Source organism: Girardinichthys multiradiatus, chromosome 20 (genome assembly GCF_021462225.1).
Source record: "Girardinichthys multiradiatus isolate DD_20200921_A chromosome 20, DD_fGirMul_XY1, whole genome shotgun sequence".
NCBI lineage: Eukaryota > Metazoa > Chordata > Actinopteri > Cyprinodontiformes > Goodeidae > Girardinichthys > Girardinichthys multiradiatus.
The window spans coordinates 39,026,418-39,045,247 of record NC_061812.1 but is presented as its reverse complement, the minus strand read 5'-3'; the positions used below and the strand labels follow the sequence as shown (position 1 = coordinate 39,045,247).

Below are 18,830 nucleotides of genomic sequence, written 5' to 3'. Positions count from 1 at the left end.
TCTATCCCCCGTTACAATATGGAAATTTCGAACGGTACGCGAATGCAACATTAGACCCAAACCGGATCGTGACGTCATTATGCTACGTGGAAAGGAAATAGCATGCTAACGTTAGCTGTGCTACAAGTCCAGTGCGACCAAAACAAACGATGACGGCCGTGAAAAAGAGCCGCAAAAAGCGCAGATTAACAACTGGAGTTGATTTCGTTTGACAGCTGCCGTTTAGGGTTGGGTTATTTATTAGCTATACTTCTTTACTGGCGAATGATTCGTAGGGAACACCTTATTTTAGGTGCGAGTTTAGCAGTTCTACCAGATGAAACTATCTATGACAGAAACGTGATGTTGTTTTTTTTATAACGATAACTTGTCATTTTTATTAGTTACGCAATGTAACCTACATGCGAAGCTGTACAGAACGGTGGTAAATTTGACTTTTGGAAGCCGGTTAGCGGTAAATAGGGAAAATGGTGAGACTTATTGGCAGTATTTGGTGACGTCAAACCGTTTTAAAGTCAACAAATCGTGTTACTAACTAGCTAGCTTCGTTATCAGAATGAGTTGGTTTAACGCGTCTCACCTGTCCAGCTTCGCTAAACAAGCTTTGACGACAGCCCAGAAGTCAATTGACCGAGTTCTAGACATCAAAGAAGAGGGCCAATGGGGTGACACGGTTGTAATGCCTTATGATGGTAAGCAGCGCCAGAAAGGCAGCAAACGTAGCCATATATGACTTTAATATGTAAGAACATAAAAACTAACGGGATCAATTTTATATCTTTTTGTAGACACGTCACCGACTGGGAAGGTTTCAGTGAGTGGAGGATGGGGTATGACACAGTGGGAAGCGCCCCCTGAAGAAGAGGCCACTACTCTTCCTCTCACCTCCGAGGCCATTACAACTCCTGTCACTCGTACAGTTGTAGATGAGTCCGAAAACTTTTTCAGTGCCTTTCTGTCACCAGGAGATGTACCAGTGACCAAGACGAAAGTTGTGTCTGTACCCCCTGCAAAGTCTCAAAGACGAACTCAAGAGAATGAAAAGAAAAACAAAGACATCCAGAATGAGGATGAGAGTCCAGAACCAGCAGGACCTGCTGAGCAGAGAATTGAGAGTCAGATAGTAGCTGACAGCCAGCCTGATGAGACCAAGTCCTCACTACTAGCATCTTATGCTGAAGCCATCCTCCTTCAGCCAGTCTCTCCTGTTTCTTCCTCTAGTGACCATCCTTTCAGTCCTGACTGTAAAACCAGCAATCTAAAAACGGATGCTGAGTCAATTTCAGTAGAATTGGAAACAGAATCAGAAGGTCCACCTGAACAACTGGTAGAGAAGGATTCCACAAACTCCTCTGAGCCTTCTGCTTCTGAAGCTAAAAGCTCTAACCCAGCAGATCCCACAACCCCCACACCGTCCAAGGACGTTTTCCCCGGTCAAAAAGATTCAAAAGCAGAGGATCGTCAAAATGACACACCCTCTCCTCCAGTCAGCGCTTTCTCCTCAGGAACTTCCACTACAAGTGACATTGAAGTGCTTGACCACGAGAGCGTGTTGAGCGAAAGCTCGGCGAGCTCCAGACAAGAAACTGGTGAGAGCAAAGCGGGGCTCCACCTAATGCAAGGCTCCTTTCAGCTCCTCACTGCCTCAACCTGTGGAGATTTTGCTCGACTGGAGGACTACCAAAAACTCACAGAGAGCTGTGGGTCCTCCTCAGATGCGTTTGAGCGAATTGATTCATTTAGCATGCAATCGCTGGACAGCAGGAGTGTCAGTGAGGTCAACTCGGACGATGAGGTCCCGGGCAGTCGGACTCTAGCTTCCGTCACCGCGGGCTCCACTCCTCTGACAGTGACGTGTGAGAAACAGGAAGAAGGAGTGGAGGTGAATGTGGGTGAAGAGAATGACAGCAAAGTGGAAGGACACACTGAGACCGGAAAGGAGCAGTCACTGGATGAGATGGAGGAAAGTGGACGGAGTGCAACCCCCGTGAATAGTGAGCAGCCTGATGAATTGTATGGTGGTGTTGGTGATGATACAGTATTTGGTTCTACCTACAATACAGAAGATAAGAGCACACCGCCAATCACAGAAGAGATGAAAAGTGTCTCAACTGTCCAGATATTGGAGCTGCAAAAGGTACCTCTTAAATCTATTTGGAACTTGTATTCTGTTCTAAGGATCTGGGCAATGCACAAACTGTCTTGCAAATATGATTTATTTTGGAAGGGCAAAATCTATCAATTATTATTGATCATTGTCACAGTAGTAATGTGTGCAATAATTTATTCACAAAGAAATGCTTAGAAGCGGTAATGGATTTGCTAATAAAAATCAGATGTTTTGTGCATGGCAGTAGGTAAGGTAAGTTTATTTATACAGCGCTTTTCAGCAACGAGACACTCAAAGCGCTTTACATACAATTACAATACAATCATAAAGAAAATAAACACAGATACAGACACAGAAAAACAATTCAAATGATAATACAATCCTTCTAAGAAATCGAAAAATCTATGGTCATTGGTGTAAAAACAGCTTTAGCCCAAATTTTCAAATACTAATAATAATTGGCTTTCACTGGTAATCCTTCTGAGAAATCTAAAAATCTATGAAAAGTAATGAAATCACACATTTAGGTAAGATAGGAGGAAACAAAAAAAATCATATTTCAGACTCTATCCTGAGCAGAATAGTCTGAAGTAGTACAAAAAAACCTCAGCAGGGGTAAGCAACACACACATCAGTAAGGATTTAGCAAGGGTACGGTGGAATCTTGAGGGTGCGAATATGTAAGTCTGAGTATGTTTGAAAGAATTAGACTGTCAACACTGATAGAAGCACCGTTGTCCTTAAAAGAGAGGTGTAACTTTTATCAATCCGCCGCATAGTCCTGTCAGCACACAGCTGGTAGGGGAGTGCTGGGGAAGAGCGTCGTGTTTATATAACATCCAGGAGATATTTTGTTGATAGCCAGTTAGCAGAAGTTGCCAAGGTCACGTTGGGGTGCCAGATTTAAAAAACAATAAATGTTGTGGTTCAGGCAGTTGTGAATTTCCAACTACCTTAAGAGTTTTACTGGTATGTCTCAATTGCGAAGCCAAATAGCCAAATTTCTGGTACTTGCCACAGATCTCGAGCGTACAACTTTTCCAAGATTATATCCTTTAACCTCTGAGTCCAAGTGCTGCTAGACTGCGATTCTGTTCAAGAATCGTGTCTAGCTTGCGATTCTGCTCTCTTAACATTTCAGTCTGAGTGTTGATCACTCTACAGACTCCATCAAACATCACAGGCAGCTTTGGAATGCTTTGAACAGCCGCCCACATTTTGTGAATCACTCGATAAGCCAGGTAACCACCAACTCCAAAAAGCAGAAATCCTATTATCAAAAGTCCAAATATGTAGACATTTTCTACGTCCTCGACCGACATCGTAGTCAGGCACACAATCTTCCACTGCTGCCAAGAATCCATCGTGTATCCAGAGAAGAACGTCCTGTCTGAACAAGAGGGTCTCCTTTACCCTGTCTTCCCATTGGAAAAAAAAAAAAAAAAAATTTGATCAATTACGTTGAGAAAAAAGTAAAAAAAAGTATGATGTTCTGTGAAATATATTTTATTATAATTTTCACCATCTGGGTAAATGCACTGGACTTACTTTAAACATCAGAACAAGTGTTTTATAAAGATGTGATATGTGTGCAATTTACAGATGTCCCTAATATGTGATCCTCTAAACACAAGTAAATACCGGCCAAAGCAGGTATAAATGATGTAAATATAAACAGATATGTCAGGAAACAAGAGACTTTGAAAGTATTTTTGTATTTTGCTAAATTAATATTTTAATGCTGTTTATAGTTGCCCATTGCATTTAAAGGCACATGGACTGTAAAAGTCAGTGATTGCAGATGTATTTTCCTTTTAATCTGACCTTTGGATCTACTGTTCTAGATCTTCACATCTAAAGGCTCTGCAGGCTAAAGTTAGGGCTGGATGATATTAGGAAAACATATGAAGTAATGTTGATTAACTAATCAACGTTAATATCCTTTTGCTTTGTGTTTATAGACCCCAGGTAGTGAGTAATCTATCCAGCAGCCACTGAAAAAGCCTAAGATATAATTTCCATCTGAACAACATGGTTTCTTTGAAGAAAAATGTATCTGGTCACATCTACAGTTTTGGCAAAGAAATTATTTAATTCTAGTTTCTGAATTAATTTACCAGAACAATTTGTCTCCTTTCTAAAACCTCTGCTGCATTAAACAACAAATAGGTTGCTGGTATAGAGCATGAATTCATGGTACTTATTTAATTTTCTTCTATTCCTTATAGTCTGTGCCTTTTTTTTTTTTTACAATAAATGGTAAATGGACTGAACTTATATAGCGCTTTTCCAGTCATACAGACCACTCAAAGCGCTTTACACATTCACCCAATAGCACTCACTAACACATTCATACACCGATACACAGATCGGTAGGCAACTTGAGGTCAAGTGCCTTGCCCAGGGGCACATCAACATATAGCAGGAGGAAGCTGGAATCGAACCCACAACCTTCTGATTGCAAGACGACTACTCTTCCTACTGAGCCACAGTCGCCTCAACATTGAAATTGGGCACATTGATGTGGTGATGACAATAAATCTCGGATATATTGTCAAGCCCTGGCACAATAAAAATATAAAAGATTTTTCATTTGACCAAGAAGGTTTTTTTTCTGATACCAACTGATTGAAATCATTTAAAATGTGTATGTTTCTTTAAGAGCAGTATTTGTGTGACATTCAGTCACAGGCATATAGTTATCTAAAAACACTACAAAGAAGTTGTGAATACTTTTTTGTCGTCACATTTTTATTTTTATCACGATATTTTACGGTATTTGTTGCAATAAGAATAAATAGTGTAGTGACGATAAAAAATTATTAATAAGAAGGGTTTGATTGCTGCAAAGTCAATCAGGATTTGTGTCACTCATTGTTGCGAAGTGTAGGCTGGGTGATATGGACTTAATTGACTCTTCAGCAATCAAACCTTATAATTGCTGACCAGCTTTTTGCATCTGATCACTTATTTTAATCTGGGTCTACTATTTCTACTAACTTAGCAGTATTTATTTATTTTTCTTATGTTGTATATTTTCCTTACTGTCCTGTTTTTATATCTTTTACCCTTTACCTTTGTGTGGATCTGCATGCTCCAACTCAATGTCCTTGAGGTTGGAAGGCTGCAAAACATTAACATCTCTTCCAGTCAGAAGAAACATTTTGGTAAAAGTAAAAAACGACGTTAAACCTAAATCTTTCAGGGGTGTGATCCAGTTTGGGCTAAACTGCACCCTTCTATTCACAGAATGTCTTATTCTTCACTGAGAGCTCAACCCTTTCACAGCTATTGCTTTGTGGTATATTTCCACAAATGTTTTATTATGGTTGTGTTTTAGGTTATTGATGATCTGTCAAGCCGTCTTGAGAAGAGAGAGTCTCAGCTGCTGGCTGTTAGCAAAGACAAGGCCAGGCTGGAGGAGGAGTGTGATAACTTAAAAGAGTGAGTTTGTGTCTTACACATACATACATTTAATCTCAGTGTAAAATTATTAGAAAAACAATGCAGATTTTAAGAATAACACTGGGCTTGAAGGTATGCTGATGTTAAAGTAAGTCTGTTTATCTGTCAGTGAAGTGATAAGCCTAAAGGAAGAGAGCTCCACTGTGCAGTCCCTGAAAGAAGAGTTCACTCAGCGCATAGCAGATGCAGAGAGAAAGGCTCAGCTGGCCTGCAAGGAGAGAGACATAGCCAAAAAGGTAACTTTAATATTTACTTTGTTTTTTTCCATAAGGTCTGTTAACATGAAGATCAAAGTTACTCTGTCACACAATGCAATTTGTTTGTTGCTTGTGTGTTTTGCAGGAGATAAAAGGTTTGCGAGAAGAGCTTTCTACAAGACTAAACTCTAGTGACACGATGGAGCTCATCAGAGAGAAGGAGGAGCAGATCAGAGGTCTGCTGGAAGAGGGTGAGAGTCATTTTTCTTCAAATAGACTGGCCCCAGTACACCTCACTCACTTCTCCGTATCGTTTCTTTTTGTTAGTCTGACGCTATCAGACATAATTGTTTTCCAACTAACTGCAAAGTCAGAAATCTGTTAGCCAGCTGGAAGCTGTAACTTAAAAAAGGTGTCTGGCTTACGGATCCATAGCTTATTTTTCTCACTGTTAGGTGAAAAGTTGTCAAAACAGCAGCTGCAGCAGAGTAACATCATCAAGAAATTGCGTGTGAAGGAAAAAGAGAGCGACAGCAGGATTACCAAGCAGCAGAAGAAAATCAAGGAGCAAGAGGAGGAGCTCAGAAATCTTCAGCAGGCGAGTATTTCAAATCAATTTACTAATTTACTCCTATGCCATTATGATGATTGATCTCTTATTTAAAAAAAAATACAAAGCAGTATTATGATAACATTTTTTTCAAACTGACTTAAAACGACTAATGCTTCATTTTGAATTACAGATGATGTGTTTTGCAGTATTTTGTAGCTTTGTAAACCTGTTACCAGATTCATAGTTTTCCATTCAATTGCTTTTATTTTTTCCTTTTGAACACTTGTTTTTTAGTACTTTTATTTCTACCTGAACTACTTTGACTGTAATCATGATTCCTGGCCCTATGTTTGTAGGTTCTAGATGGGAAGGAGGAGGTGGAGAAACAGCACAGAGAGAATATCAAGAAGCTGAATGCTGTGGTAGAGCAGCAGGAGAAGGAGCTGAGCAGGCTTCAGATGGATGTAGAGGAGCTGCAGGAGAAAAACAGGAGCCTTCAGGCTGCCCTTGATAATTCTTACAAGTAAATATTTAACTTTTAGTTATTGACACTGAATACTAACAGCATTAGACCATAGGAGGAATTAATTCTGTGTCTGCATGCAGACTGATGTGGACTTTACCCATCAGTAACCTGCATTCAGTTTGATGCATTTTAAAAAATAGTTGATTTTATTTGGTTTTCCATGTAGTTTGGTTAATAGTCCCTAATAGTGAAGCTCAGTTCATTGCTCAAAAAATGTCTGGCATAAGTTTATGGCTTTGACCTGTACCTTTTGTTAAAATAGTTTTTTGTTTGCGTGTTCCTTGATCGTTTCTTGATCCTTTAACAATAATTACTAAATATGCTACATGTACACCTGCCTAGATCCTAAAAGACAGAAGTAGAAGAGCTCTGTGAGTCATCTGTCTGGCAATGTTAGTGTTATATGACTAATTTAAGGCATACAATAAAACAATGTTCAAGTAGTCCAGATACGTTAAAATTAGGATGCTATAAACTAAAAAGATAGGATGACAAAAACAGAAAAACCGTAAAAATATGGAAGGGAAACCACTTGTAAAAACGTATTTATTTAAAATGATCTAATTATTAAAATGAAGTTCTGAAACCAGTGGTAAAGGTTTAATGAAGCCTGCATCAAGTCAGATCAGGACAGTTAATTTACATAAAATAAATCATTTTGCTCTGTTTCTATTAGTGGCAATACTAAATAGCACCACTAGCTGATATAGCTGTTACATTAGGCAGGAATGAGTAATTATAGCTTCAACAATAATGACCAACATTATCTTAAATGAATAATTCTTTTAAAAGCACAGCTCAAACAAAGTATCAGTAGTAGTTTAGAAACTATATCTGGCATGATTGCATATAAAAACAAAAGACAGCGTTACTCTCATTGGTCAGTGTGTGCTAGACGACTCAATCACTGACCGCTTTAGTTTCTCTGCAATCATTTTTATTTTAACCCACGTTTTGGGTGGAGTCAACAAGTTAGCTGATTTAGTGTTATTTAGCTCACCTGTATTCTGTATTGACTCGGGGTTCGTAGTTTACCTGAACATTTCTTTTATCTTTAGTGTAACGTGTAGAGTGATATGGTTGCTGGGCAACAGGAGCATTGTGAAACACTTAGAATTAAATAACAGAAATGAAGCATAGCCTGAAGTCTATGCTTTATGTTGCAAATTTCTGTGGAGATGCAGAACAAAAATAACTGCAGGATGAAAACCACACGGTCAGAATATGGTGATTTACTTCCTCTTCATCTCTGTTTTCAGGGAGCTGGCAGAGCTTCATAAGGCTCACGCTAGCAGAGCAAGTGAGGCCGAAGAGGCAGCTCTAAGCAGGGAAATCCAGGCCAAAGAGCAGCTGAGTTTAGCTCTTGAGAAGGCTCAGGAGGAGGCCAGAATTCAGCAGGAGGCACTTGCCAACCAGGTACTACAAATCAATGCGCAGCAAATCCATTTCAGCCAATCATGCAGCTATAGATGGTGCGATAGTTTACAATCACATTTAGGATGTTTTTGTCATATTATGATATTTGGCAAGTGCCACGACTTTAGCATAAAAATACATCTTAAAACCATTTTTACTTTGTTTGATGCTTTTAAAATATTCTATTTAGGACAGTTTCAATTATGAGTTTAAAACATTTAGCATTTATTTGTTTACGACTTCCCTAGTGAGCTTTGCTACTCTGACTGCTGTAAACTACAGATTGTGTTAACCTACATATGCAGCTGCTATATGATTATACAGCTACGGCGCCATGTATTTATGCTTCTTAAACTATTTTACATTTTTATTAGACTTTTTTTTATAGACCAGCACACAGTAAAATGTAATTGTGCAGTGGAGGGAAAATAGCATGGTTTTCAAAGTAAAAATCTGAGGTGTGGCTTACATTAGTATTCAGCCATATTCATCTTTACTCTGACAAGAAGAAGGTGCTCTGGTCAGATGAAACTAAACTTTTTGGCCTACACCCATAGCGCTATGTGTGGTAGAAAACTAACACCACACATCATCCTGAACAAATTATCCCTGTATTGAAGCATGGTGGTGGCAGCATCATGCTGTAGGGAAACATTTTTTCAGCAGTAAAATAGAAGCTGGTCCGAAGATGGATTTGTTATGTTGTTCTATCGCATACTGCAGTTATGGTTGTGGTGTAAATACTTTTGCAAGGTACTTTATATGGCATTGTTCTAGTCATCTAGCCACTCTGGCTGCTTTATAAGTTATTTAGATTCAAACAAATAGTCAGTTTTTGTTTAAACACATTTATTGATTTGCGGTCACGTTCATTCTCACACATCAGCAGCTTAAATGCAATAAAAGCTTCTCCTTCAATGTTTCCTTTTTGTAAACACTTGAAATAGGGAAATTAAGAGTCAGACATGCAAATAGTGGAGAACCTGGTCCACAACTTCAGGCCTGCACCAGCGTGACTGAACTGCACCTTGTCAATATATCTCTTATTGTTCACAGGTGGCTGACCTGAGGCACGCTCTGCAAAGGGCTGAGCAACAGCAGGCCAGAAAAGAAGATTATTTGAGGGAGGAGATCAGTGCGCTTCAGCAGGTAAAAAATTTAGCTTTTTCTATGGAGCAAATCTAATGTGGAGTGTATCTAATACATGGCACGTGTTTTTAAATGTCTTTTAGAGACTGCAGGAGGCAGAGACTAGGAACCAGGAGCTCAGTCAGAGCGTTACCTCAGCCACACGGCCTCTACTGCGACAAATCGAGAACCTACAAGCCTCACTGGGTGGACAAACTGCATCCTGGGAAAAGCTAGAGGAGAACATCTCTGATAGGCTAGGTGAGACTTGAGTGTATGTTAAGTTGTGGATTTGTTGAAGAGCCGCCAAAATACAGATTGCCATAAGGCTTAAGATGTCTTTTCTGAACAGCTGACGCCCAGGCACAGCTAGCTGTGGCTGTGGAGAAGGAGCGATCGGCAGCAGAGGAACTATTATCCATCAAGTCTCAGCTGGTCTCTCTGGAATCCCAGAATTCTTTGCTCCGACAGGAAAAAGCTAGAGTCTTGGCTCAACTGGAGGCGGAAAAAAGCAAGAGAGAGAAACTAGAGGACGAGAGCAGCAGGTAATTTTCAAAATATAGTCTACAAGGTTTAATTATGTTTTAATTATGTTTTAATTCCTCACATAAGCCCCTAACCCTGTAATTGAGGGTTTTGTATTTATCCGCTTGTCTTTATTAATGTGAAATTTATGGAGTGCAAATTTACTTTGTGAAGTACAGTGTAATGAAATGTTTTAACCCCCCCTCCCCTCTCTCTGGATACTCCGGTTGATTGGTCTCTCTAAATTGCCCCTTAAGTGTGAATGAGTGTGTGCTTGGTTGTTTGTCCAGTGTGTCTCAGTGTTGCCCTGCGATGGACTGGCGACCTTCCAGGGTGTTCCCTGCCTCTCTTGTAGGTAGAAAATGTTCCTGCAAGATGATGAATTATGGATGCTAATTGAGCATTACCCAGTTACCACTGTCAGCAAATACTAAGGCTTAAACATTTATGGTTTGGAAACCACACAAATCTTCAACCATTTGGTTCATATAGTCTACAGTTCTTTTAATGAACTGTCAGAGATTGTTCTAGATTTACCAGTTTTCTTCGGCTGCATTTAGCATAAAGTCAGCTGGCTGAAAAAAGGCTGCCTATCTCTCCACTGGTTACAAGAAAGACAGCTTTGGCTGTTTAGAAATATTTTGAGTCACAAAAACTGCGGTCCTGTGGTCGAAACTAAAGGAGTGCCACCACTTAAAATCACTGAACTTAATCGGATATGTTGTTGTCCTCTATTTGTAAAAATCAAATTAACAGTGAAGAAATAATCAGCATATTAGCAAAATATGTCTCTACGTGTTTCTATTTTAGTTTTGAATGATTCCATAAATACCATAAAACCATGGTATTTTTACAAAGGTTAGGATATAACGACAGAATCTCATACCCGCCCATGTCTACTTTTATTTTAGCAGTAATGTTTTTCTAAGAGCTGCTTATAGCGATGTTATAACTCAGGAATAGTGATTAAGTCTATAGACACAAAATCATTCTTCTGTGGTTGGAAATAACTTTTTAAATAAACTTTGTAAATACACAGCTCAAAAAATAAAGGGAACCCTCAAATAACACATCCTAGATCTGAATGAATGAAATATTCTCATTGAATACTTTGTTCTGTACAAAGTTGAATGTGCTGACAACAAAATCACACAAAAATCATCAATGGAAATCAAATTTATTAACCAATGGAATCCTGGATTTGGAGTCACACACAAAATTAAAGTGGAAAAACACACTACATGCTGATCCAACTTTGATCTATTGTCCTTAAAACAAGTTTAAATGAGGCTCAGTATTGTGTGTGGCCTCCACGTGCCTCTATGACCTCCCTACAACGCCTGGGCATGCTCCTGATGAGACAGTGGATGATCTCCTGAGGGATCTCCTCCCAGACCTGGACTAAAGAATCCGCCAACTCCTGGACAGTCTGTGGTGCAACGTTACGTTGGTGGATGGAGTGAGACATGATGTTCCAGATGTGCTCAATCGGATTCAGGTCTGGGGAACGGGCGGGCCAGTCCATAGCTTCAATGTCTTCATCTTGCAGGAACTGCTGACACACTCCAGCCACATGAGGTCTAGCATTGTCCTGCATTAGGAGGAACCCAGGACCAACCACACCAGCATATGGTCTCACAAGGGGTCTGAGGATCTCATCTTGGTACCTAATGGCAGTCAGGTTACCTCTGGCAAGCACATGGAGGGCCGCGTGGCCCTCCAAAGAAATGCCACCCCACACCATTACTGACCCACTGCCAAACCGGTCATGCTGAAGGACATCGGGCCCTCATACCATCCTCATGGAGTCAGTTTCTAACCGTTTGTGCAGACACATGCACATTTTGCAGGGTTCTGGCAGTGCTCCTCCTGTTCCTCCTTGCACAAAGGTGGAGATAGCGGTCCTGCTGCTGGGTTGTTGCCCTCCTACGGCCTCCTCCACGTCTCCTGGTGTACTGGCATGTCTCCTGGTAGTGCCTCCAGGCTCTGGACACTACGCTGACAGACACAGCAAACCTTCTTGCCACAGCTCGCATTGATGTGCCATCCTGGATGAGCTGCACTACCTGAGCCACTTGTGTGGGTTGTAGAGTCCGTCTCATGCTACCACGAGTGTGAAAGCACCACCAACATTCAAAAGTGACCAAAACATCAGCCAGAAAGCATCGGTACTGAGAAGTGGTCTGTGGTCACTTGCAGAACCACTCCTTTATTGAGTGTGTCTTGCTAATCACCAAAGATTTCCCCCTGTTGTCTATTCCATTTGAACAACATCATGTGAAATTGATTGTCAATCAGTGTTGTTTCCTAAGTGGACAGTTTGATTTCACAGAAGTTTGATTTACTTGGAGTTATATTGTGTTGTTTAAGTGTTCCCTTTATTTTTTTGAGCAGTGTATATTATTTTTCTTCTTTGGACATTTCTACTCATGTCTACCACTTTCAGATTAATGGCTGTTTAAGGACTTGATCAAACTCAGAATATATTTTATTGTCATTGTCACAAGTACGACATGGTGTGTGCATGAGCAATAGATAATTATATCAATGACGTTTAAAGCACAAAGTGGGAAAGCCTAGAGCCGCTCCTGCTGTGTGCGCCCCCATCTGTCTAACCGCTATAAAGCCAAAGTAGAAGCAGTCTATAAAGGGCAGAAGCCATATGTTTTTATGATTCAATGATTATCACTGAAAGATAAACATGCACAGTACAGACCAAAAGATTGGACACACCTTCTCATTCAAAGAGTTTTCTTTATTTTCATGACTGAATATTGTAGCTTCACACTGAAGGCATCAAAACTATGAATTAACACATGTGGAATTATATACTGAACAAAAAGTGTGAAACAACTGAAAATATATCTTATATTCTAGGTTCTTCAAAGTAGCCACCTTTTGCTTTGATTACTGCTCCGCACACTCTTGGCATTCTGTTGATGAGCTTCAAGAGGTAATCACCTGAAATGGTTTTCACTTCACAGGTGTGCCCTGTCAGGTTTAATAAGTGGGATTTCAAGCCTTATAAATGGGGTTGGGACCATCTGTTATAATTGTGCAGGAGGTGGATGCAGTACACAGCTGATAGTCCTACTGAATAGACTGTTAGAATTTGCATTATGGCAAAAAAAAAGCAGCTAAGTAAAGAAAAACGAGTGGCCATCATTACTTTAAGAAATGAAGGTCAGTCAGTCCGAACAAGTGGGAAAACTTTGAAAGTGTCCCAAAGTGCCGTCGCAAAAACCATCAAGCGCTACAAAGAAACTGGCTCACATGAGGACCGCCCCAGGAAAGGAAGACCAAGAGTCACTTGTGCTGCGGACGATAAGTTCATCCGAGTCACCAGCCTCAGAAATTGCAGGTTAACAGCAGCTCAGATTAGAGAACAGGTCAATGCCACACAGAGTTTTAGCAGCAGACACATCTCTAGAACAACTGTTAAGAGGAGACTGTGTGAATCAGGCCTTCATGGTAAAATAGCTGCTAGGAAACCACTGCTGAGGACAGGCAACAAGCAGAAGAGACTTGTTTGGGCTAAAGAACACAATGAATGGACATTAGACCAGTGGAAATCTGTGCTTTGGTCTGATGAGTCCAAGTTTGAGATCTTTGGTTCCAACTATTTTTTGTGCGGTGCAGAAGAGGTGAACGGATGGACTCTACATGCCTGGTTCCCACCGTGAAGCATGGAGGAGGAGGTGTGATGGTGTGGGGGTGCTTTGCTGGTGACACTGTTGGGGATTTATTCAAAATTGAAGGCATACTGAACCAGCATGGCTACCACAGCATCTTGCAGTGGCATGCTATTCCATCCAGTTTGAGTTTAGTTGGACCATCATTTATTCAACAGGACAATGACCCCAAACACACCTCCAGGCTGTGTAAGGGCTATATGACCAAGAAGGAGAGTGATGGGGTGCTGCACCAGATGACCTGGCCTCCACAGTCACCGGACCTGAACCCAATCGAGATGGTTTGGGGTGAGCTGGACCGCAGAGTGAAGGCAAAAGGTCCAACAAGTGCTAAGCATCTCTGGGAACTCCTTCAAGACTGTTGGAAAACCATTTCAGGTGACTACCTCTTGAAGCTCATCAACAGAATGCCAAGAGTGTGCGGAGCAGTAATCAAAGCAAAAGGTGGCTACTTTGAAGAACCTAGAATATAAGACATATTTTCAGTTGTTTCACACTTTTTGGTTCAGTATATAATTCCACATGTGTTAATTCATAGTTTTGATGCTTTCAGTGTGAAGCTACAATATTCATAGTCATGAAAATAAAGAAAACTCTTTGAATGAGAAGGTGTGTCCAAACTTTTGGTCTGCACTGTACATAAGTAAAAATACAAACTGGTTTTCTATCAACACATAACAGACAGGTTTGCAAACAACTGATGTATTTTCAGGCTCTTTATCCTTCACCACATAAAAAAATGAAGACTTACTGTTCAGAAGAAAAATACAGAAACGAGTGAAAGAATGTGAACATGCAAACTACAAGTTTAAAAACCACAGAGCACTACAGGTCCTTCTCAAAATATTAGCATATTGTGAGGAAGTTCATTATTTTCCATAATGTCATGATGAAAATTTAACATTCATATATTTTAGATTCATTGCACACTAACTGAAATATTTCAGGTCTTTTATTGTCTTAATACGGATGATTTTGGCATACAGCTCATGAAAACCCAAAATTCCTATCTCACAAAATTAGCATATCATTAAAAGGGTCTCTAAACGAGCTATGAACCTAATCATCTGAATCAACGAGTTAACTCTAAACACCTGCAAAAGATTCCTGAGGCCTTTAAAACTCCCAGCCTGGTTCATCACTCAAAACCCCAATCATGGGTAAGACTGCCGACCTGACTGCTGTCCAGAAGGCCACTATTGACACCCTCAAGCAAGAGGGTAAGACACAGAAAGAAATTTCTGAACGAATAGGCTGTTCCCAGAGTGCTGTATCAAGGCACCTCAGTGGGAAGTCTGTGGGAAGGAAAAAGTGTGGCAGAAAACGCTGCACAACGAGAAGAGGTGACCGGACCCTGAGGAAGATTGTGGAGAAGGGCCGATTCCAGACCTTGGGGGACCTGCGGAAGCAGTGGACTGAGTCTGGAGTAGAAACATCCAGAGCCACCGTGCACAGGCGTGTGCAGGAAATGGGCTACAGGTGCCGCATTCCCCAGGTCAAGCCACTTTTGAACCAGAAACAGCGGCAGAAGCGCCTGACCTGGGCTACAGAGAAGCAGCACTGGACTGTTGCTCAGTGGTCCAAAGTACTTTTTTCGGATGAAAGCAAATTCTGCATGTCATTTGGAAATCAAGGTGCCAGAGTCTGGAGGAAGACTGGGGAGAAGGAAATGCCAAAATGCCAGAAGTCCAGTGTCAAGTACCCACAGTCAGTGATGGTCTGGGGTGCCGTGTCAGCTGCTGGTGTTGGTCCACTGTGTTTTATCAAGGGCAGGGTCAATGCAGCTAGCTATCAGGAGATTTTGGAGCACTTCATGCTTCCATCTGCTGAAAAGCTTTATGGAGATGAAGATTTCATTTTTCAGCACGACCTGGCACCTGCTCACAGTGCCAAAACCACTGGTAAATGGTTTACTGACCATGGTATCACTGTGCTCAATTGGCCTGCCAACTCTCCTGACCTGAACCCCATAGAGAATCTGTGGGATATTGTGAAGAGAACGTTGAGAGACTCAAGATCCAACATTCTGGATGAACTAAAGGCCGCTATCGAAGCATCCTGGGCCTCCATAAGACCTCAGCAGTGCCACAGGCTGATTGCCTCCATGCCACGCCGCATTGAAACAGTCATTTCTGCAAAAGGATTCCCGACCAAGTATTGAGTGCATAACTGTACATGATTATTTGAAGGTTGACGTTTTTTGTATTAAAAACATTTTTCTTTTATTGGTCGGATTAAATATGCTAATTTTGTGAGATAGGAATTTTGGGTTTTCATGAGCTGTATGCCACAATCATCCGTATTAAGACAATAAAAGACCTGAAATATTTCAGTTAGTGTGCAATGAATGTAAAATATATGAATGTTAAATTTTCATCATGACATTATGGAAAATAATGAACTTCATCACAATATGCTAATATTTTGAGAAGGACCTGTATGTATTCCCCTGAACGATGGAAGTGACTCAGGTATCAGGAAACCATGGGTCCTTTGTTATGCATGCTGTGAGTTGGTGAGCCCCTCCCCCTCCAGTGAGAGGTGCATGTGCTCAGCCACGTGGCCTTTATTTCCTTTGTGGAGGAGGAGCTGTACAACTGGGCCAGTGGCGCAATGGATAACGCGTCTGACTACGGATCAGAAGATTCTAGGTTCGACTCCTGGCTGGCTCGAGTCTTTTTGAATTTGTCTGGTTTTTGTTAATTTATTTTTGCTTCCTTAAAGGAATGAACAGAATGTTATAAAATGGGCACACTATTAATCTCCTCAATGAGACATCTAAAACTGCTAGTCTTATTCACAGAGAAGGTTGTGGAGGAAGATTGCTGTATGAAACACTTGTGAAGTAGTTTGGTCTCAAAAAGGGACTCAGTGATTTGGTTTCTACACTTTATATTATGATCATTTTTTATTATCTTAATCTAGGGAGCATGCTGAACTGTCGAATCTAAAAGGAGAGCACAGTCGCCTGTTGGAAGAAGCCAAGAAGGAAAAGGTATGGCAGGAAATTCTCCTACTTGGGGTGTTATGCTGTATAAAACAACTTCCCACGTGTGTGTTTTTGCTTGTTTAACCAGCTATTGCTGACCAACCAGCTTGAGATGGAGAAGATGAAGGTGGAGCAAGAGAAGAAGAAATGCTATCTAGCACAGGAAGCACTAAGGGAAAAGGTTGATTAGAATTTTTCTAGTTTGTTCAGTAACATTTGAGTTTATTTTGAGTTATTCCAAATTTATTTAATTCCCACTCAACCAGGAGCGGAAAGCTTTGACATACTCAGTTGGAGAGCCCCCAGCATCTTCCACGCCATCCTTGTCTCGCTCCAGCTCCATTAGTGGTGGAGAAAATGCTGGACTGCACACCTCTGTTCTATCCCAGGTCGACCCTGTTGTCCTTGCCTTATTAAAATTTAATTATTTCCATTAATTTCTAAAATCAAGGCTTTTCAGCATTATTTAAGAATGAATGAAAATGTTTTTATATCTATTTTTTTAATCGTTCTCAGGATGACGCTTTGGACCACTCACTGGGAACAATGTCCATGTCCGTGAGTGGAACCAACCTGTATGAGGCAGCCAGATTGTCTGGAGGCTCCAGTATCATCGAGAACCTCCAGTCCCAGCTTAAACTGAGAGAAGGAGAAATCGCTCAGCTGCAGGTAAAACAGAAGGTCGAAACAAGCCCAGCATAGGTCATCTTCGACCAGGTGTTAGTTTTTTTTCTTTGCTTGATTCTGTGTTGTAGCTTGAGATCACCAGTTTGGAGAGAAGTCGTTCAGTGATGGCTGAAGAGCTAGTTCGCCTCACAAATGAAAACGATGAGATGCAGGAGAAAGTGAAGGACATCCCAAAGTTGAAAATTCAGCTGAAGGTGCAAACAAACATTATTCAATGTTATTATTGAATAAACTGTAGTTATTACTGTAGCTTCAAACACCAAGTCTTGCTCTCTAAATGCTAGTTTATGCTTCAATGTGGGTTTCTGTTTCTGTGGATTTCAGGATCTGGAGCAGAGGCACAACACCATCCTGCAGATGTATGGAGAAAAAGCTGAAGAAGCAGAGGAACTGAGACTGGATCTAGAAGATGTCAAAAATATGTATAAAACCCAGATTGATGAATTGCTGAAGAATCAGAAATAAAGTGGTTTTATGCGCTTTTTTTCCTTTCTTTTGGGGATTAATCAGTTTTTCATGTTTGGCACAAATGCATTTAAATAACAAAGAAGGACCATTGTAAGTTAATAACTGATGTTTTTAAAAAAAATCTTATCCAACAATTTATTTCAGTCGTTTATGAACTTTATTGAAGAGAGGATGGGTTTATGAATTAATGTTAATGAATAATTATGAAGGAATGTCACAGTTGTTGATGAATGCATCAGTTTGAAAACCTTTGATATAGTGTAGTCTTTCACTGTATGACGGGGTAAGGATTTATTTGCACAAATTCTGTCAGAATTTCTCCAAGCATATTCAGACAGGTTTAAGAAGTATATATTAAAATTAACTATTGTATAGAGAAATGTTGGTATTCTTAGCATTGTATAAATCACAACACATGGAGTAGACCTGCAGGTAATCTGAGGCGATGACGGTTTGATTTACTTATGTAAATGAATAAACATTTATTTGGCTGGTGGAGAGAATCTCACTCTTGATTTTTATGGTATAAATGTCCAACGGATATCTTTACGTTTTTTGCTGCATTCACTCAAAAACACATGATTGTAGAGAAATGTCAATCCCAATATGTGTAAAAAGTCTTTAAATAAATACATCTGTATTGCAGTGGCAAATTCTCAGAATATTTTAGAAAAATCCAACTTTTAGATTCCATTTATTCAACAACAAAAACAATCCCTGCTTTTAGATTTAATGGCACCCCTACATGTCTCTTTAGAATTAAAGTAAATGAAGTGGTTTTTTTTATTTTACTTTTTGAAGTTTAGTTTCTTTAATGAAACATCCTGTTCCCTATAGGGGAATAAATATGTTGTGACGTGGGCCAATTTTCTTAGCTTTTGGCCACTTGAGCAGATTTTGCGGGGTGGTAAAGAGAATAAAAAATGTGAGCTCATTAGAAAACTGCAAAGTAAAGCATCTTGGGGTTATTCAGTCACCATAATGATCATTAGATACAATCTAAATGCCAAGTGATTGGGAGAAGTGACAGGAAAAAGCTTTTTTTTGCCCTACCGTCAGATGTACAATAGAACA

The 18,830-nt window shown here is 40.2% G+C and overlaps 1 protein-coding gene and 1 non-coding gene across 2 annotated transcripts; both read left to right on the top strand.

Moving 5' to 3' along the window:
- The first annotated feature begins 86 nt into the window (after nt 1-86).
- tmf1 (TATA element modulatory factor 1) lies at nt 87-18,254 on the top strand. Its single transcript, XM_047347160.1, has 17 exons — nt 87-692; nt 789-2,137; nt 5,451-5,554; nt 5,685-5,811; nt 5,918-6,023; nt 6,228-6,370; nt 6,682-6,848; nt 8,111-8,267; nt 9,324-9,416; nt 9,500-9,656; nt 9,748-9,940; nt 16,538-16,607; nt 16,690-16,782; nt 16,868-16,990; nt 17,118-17,270; nt 17,357-17,482; nt 17,613-18,254. The coding sequence occupies exons 1-17, from the start codon at nt 557-559 to the stop codon at nt 17,751-17,753; spliced, it is 3,438 nt and encodes a 1,145-aa protein (XP_047203116.1). The 5' UTR covers nt 87-556; the 3' UTR covers nt 17,754-18,254.
- On the top strand, nt 16,212-16,284 carry trnar-acg. Its single transcript has one exon. It is a non-coding gene; the product is annotated as a tRNA-Arg (tRNA).
- Nucleotides 18,255-18,830: the final 576 nt, after the last annotated feature.

What these genes read in the sequence shown, in the direction of transcription:
- tmf1 (XM_047347160.1), top strand. Translation starts at nt 557, where the DNA reads ATGAGTTGGTTTAACGCGTCTCACCTGTCCAGCTTCGCTAAACAAGCT. An exon ending in AGAGAGACATAGCCAAAAAG is followed by an intron (nt 5,812 to 5,917) that starts GTAACTTTAATA and finishes TGTGTTTTGCAG; the next exon opens with GAGATAAAAGGTTTGCGAGA. An exon ending in AAGAAGCCAAGAAGGAAAAG is followed by an intron (nt 16,608 to 16,689) that starts GTATGGCAGGAA and finishes TTGTTTAACCAG; the next exon opens with CTATTGCTGACCAACCAGCT.